The sequence below is a fragment of the Echinops telfairi genome, unplaced genomic scaffold (assembly GCF_000313985.2).
Source record: "Echinops telfairi isolate 266 unplaced genomic scaffold, ASM31398v2 ScPeMD7_17;HRSCAF=63, whole genome shotgun sequence".
Classification (NCBI taxonomy): Eukaryota; Metazoa; Chordata; class Mammalia; order Afrosoricida; family Tenrecidae; genus Echinops; species Echinops telfairi.
The window spans coordinates 4687640-4691534 of record NW_022103914.1 but is presented as its reverse complement, the minus strand read 5'-3'; the positions used below and the strand labels follow the sequence as shown (position 1 = coordinate 4691534).

At 42.3% G+C, this 3895-nt stretch overlaps 1 protein-coding gene across 1 annotated transcript in view; it reads right to left on the bottom strand.

The window, feature by feature from the left end:
* IQCG (IQ motif containing G) overlaps positions 1-3895 on the bottom strand; it is a 43657-nt gene that overhangs the window by 24112 nt on the left and 15650 nt on the right. The window contains exon 5 of the mRNA XM_045287522.1: positions 2951-3025. Coding sequence (XP_045143457.1) covers positions 2951-3025 — 75 coding nt within the window. The remainder of the gene's footprint in view (positions 1-2950; positions 3026-3895) is intronic.

Genomic DNA, 3895 nt, shown 5'->3' with positions numbered 1-3895 from the left:
GGGGAAGGGAGACGTCGGACGGTGTAAGATATGAAAATAATTTATAAATTCTGAAGGGTTCATGGGGAAGAAAGGAGCGGGGAGGGAGGAAGCAAAATGAGGAGCTGATACCAAGGGCTCAAGTAGAAAGTAAATGTTTTGAGAATGATGAGGGAGACAAATGTACAAAAGTGCTTGATACAATGGATGGATATGTGGCTTGTGATAAGAGTTGTACAAGCAAAAAAAAAAAAAGAGTTGTACAAGCCCCCACTAAAATGATTTAATTTAAAAAATGAACAAAATTCCATTTCTAAAACTGAAAAATGCAATAGAAAACTCAATGCTATCGAGTCGATTCTGACTCACAGTGACCCCACAGAACAGGGTAGAACTGCCCGTGTGTGCTTCAGGCCCGTGACTCTCAGATAGGAAGCCTGTCCTCCCACAGGGCGGCTGCTTGTTTCACACTGCTGATCTGGGGGTTAGCTGCCCAACACGTAACCACTATGCCACCAAGGCTCTTCAAAAAATGCAACATCTAAAAGAAGAATACACCAGATAAGCCCACGGGCAGCAGAGGGGAGATATAAATGAAAGGTTGTTGAACTTGAAGATAGATTAACAGAAATTATTCAATCTGAAAATAAAGTGTAAACAAAATAAATGGATGAATGAATAGGGGACCTGTAGAACAATAGCAAAAGGTTCGAGACAGGTGTAACCCGAGTTACTGAATGAGACTGAAAAAAAATCATAGCTGAAGATTTCCCAAGTTTTGTAAAAGATGCAAATGTAAATATTCAGGAATCTCAGTGAACCTTGAAGCAGAATAAATACGAAGAAAGTCACATCTAGGCACAGCTTAGTCAAATGTTGAAAATCAAAGATAAAAATAAAATCTCAAAATCAGGCAGAAAAAAAATCAATACATGACCTAAAGGGAAATTCACGACCTTCTCCTCAGAAACAATGGAGGCCTAAAGGCAGTGAGCATCCCTACAGTACTAACAAATATCCGTCAGCTCCAAGTTTATACCCCCCGAAAACCGACTCGACTTCAAGAATGAAGGTGAATTAAAAACAGTTCTACATTAAACAACAAGAGAAAACTAAGAGAAAGCAGCAGCTGTGAATGTGCACTGCAAGAAATACTAAAAGACTTTCTTCAAGTTGAAGGACTATGATACTGGATGGGAACTAGGTCCTGCAGGAAGGAATGAAGAGTATAAGAAACAAGAAACATGTAGGTAAATATAAAACTGTTGTTTTCCTACTACGTTTTAAAAACATAAATGCAAGTTGAAACCATAAGCTCAGTGCCATCGAGTCAGTTCCGACTCCCGGTGTCCTTATAGGACAGGGCAGACTGCTACTCTGGGTTTCTGAGACTGCCGCTCTTTATGGGAATCGAAAGACCCGTCTTTCTCCTTCGGAGTGGCGAGTGGTACAGTTAGCTACCTTGTAGTTAGCAGCTCAACGCTTAGCCCACTGTGCCACTAGGGCTCCTCAGTTAAAACCATACGGAGACATGTTTACACACCCACCAGAAGAGTTAAAATCCCATTATGAACGTTGTGATGATGTGGAGTTCTGGGAATTCTCAGACACTAATAATGCGGAGTGATAGATGGGTAAGAGTTAGTTACAGTCTCAGAAACTCACAGGGGCACTCTCGCCTGTCTATAGGGTTGCGTTGAGTCGGCATGGCTCAATGGCAGTGAGTGCGGGAGCACTCTGGAAAGTTTGGTATGATCAAAGTTACACACGGGAATCCTCTGTGACCCAGCGGTCCTGCCTCTACATGTTTGTGTGTGCCTGGAGAGTCACTGATCCAAAAAATGACTCCGGAGAGAAAAATCTAAGCACAAACCAGTGTCTGTGAAGCTTCTCCGAGAAGACAAGTGCTTTCCAAAAGATGCAAGTGATACGGAGAGCGTTAGTAGGGCTGATGACACCAAGATCAGTATCACAGACCCTTTGTGACGGGAAACGGGCGATGACAGAGGTATAGCCGTTTGTTCAGAAAACGAACGCTCGAAACTTGGAAGACAGTCTAGTGATCTCATTTGTTTTAAACAATTCCTCCAAGTATACTAGAAATATTGGTTCTTCCAATTTCTATGTAGACAACAATAAAGAGTCACTGCTGTAAAGCACAAACGTACAAAAAGCTAGCATGAAAACCTAACAGTAAGCCACATTTGGTAATTTTCTAAATAGTTCACACAGTCCGTCATCCTGAGAGTGCTCATCTTTAACCACCTCAGTTGTAACCCAAACATTGTTTTGCAAGTTAGTTGTTTAAAACTTAAACACATTTTCTTACAGAAGTACATTAGCTATGAGGTTAGATTCTAATGACCACAAAAGCGCATTAAGTTCACTTTGTACTTGAAATACTACACCGAGGACATCACTAAGCCTGCCACCATGCATGAGAAGGTCTGTGATGTGAGTAATGTTCTATCTAGAACAGGCTCTCCAGTCTGAGGTGTCAGCGTCAAGGAAGGAGGGGAGGCGTGGTTGGGACAGACCCTGCAGAGTAAGAACAAAGAGCGGCTGAGGATTGGCATTTCCCTAGTTTATTCTGGGCAAACTTTTTCATCCAGCTCTCTAGTTAAAACCCAACCCAAACCAAATTCGTTGCCATTAAGTCAATTCTGACACATAGCAACTCTAACAGACAGAGCAGAACCACCCTGGGGGTTTCCGAGGCTGTAATCATTATAGATGCAGGCTGCCTCATCTTTTTCTCACGACCCTTGAACCACCTAGTGCTTAACCTCTGCAGCACCAGGCCCTGCTCCCTATTTTCTCGCTTCACATTTCCCACAGTAAAGGCACCCCTAGGAAACTAAGATAGCTATCACATAGAACTTTTATTTGCTTGAGAACTAGGGCCTTTAGACACAAGTAGTTTATTTCAGTAACTTTGGGTGTTGTCCTGCTTATCTAAAACAATTCTTACCTGTAGTTCAATTTGACGTTCTTTTTTGGCATTAAGTAGTTGTTTTTGAAGGGTTTTTATTTGTTTTCTTCCTTTTTCTTCACTAAAGAAAATAAGAATGGTTTAGAGCAGTGCTTCTCAAACTCTGGTGTGCACATATAAATTTAAAGCAAAAACAAAACCCAGATCCCTGGGCTCCAGCCTCTAGAGTCCCTATAAGGTCTGAGATGGAACCATGGTATTTGCATTATAACAAGTTCTGAAAACCAAAATATAACTCATTGCCACTGAGGCAATGCTAACTCATAGCGACCCTCTGTGGGTTTCTGAGACTGTAACCCAGTGAACGGGCAAACTTTCAGGGGCATTTTTAAAGAAGAGACTACCAATTATTTTACTAAATTGGAAGGATTATTTTTTTCCTGGGTTGTCAGCCATTGTGGAGAAAAAGTGAGGAAGCAGAGAAGCAGCAGGCAGCGGAAAAGGGAGAATCCTTTCATAACTGTACATTCTTACCTCACAGTCATCTCTATCAGTATTTTACGGATGAGAAACTGTGACTTCGAGAGCTTAGGGAACCTGCTGGGGTGGAAATGGGAAGATGCTTCATAGACCTTCAACTGTGGGGAGCAGACGTGAACAAGGTTTTCCCAGCTTCTAGGCTTTGAAATCTATCACTTCCCACAAGCTGCTCTCAGATCCTGATTGAATGTGGCTGGGATACTGGGGCAGGCCTTTTCCTGGAAGACCCAACAATTCCCTAATGGTCTCCCGCGGCTCCAGGACTCTCTAATGACCATGCCAGACCACCCTTGAGTTATCCTCACAACAAAGCTAAGAACAGCACCACCCCCAGTTCTTTTCTTTCTTGTCACCTCCAGCCATTATCCCGAGGAAGCACACCTTTGGTCTGCTTTACACATTAAAGACTTTCTCAGTCTCAATTTATAAACATTTTAGAAGATG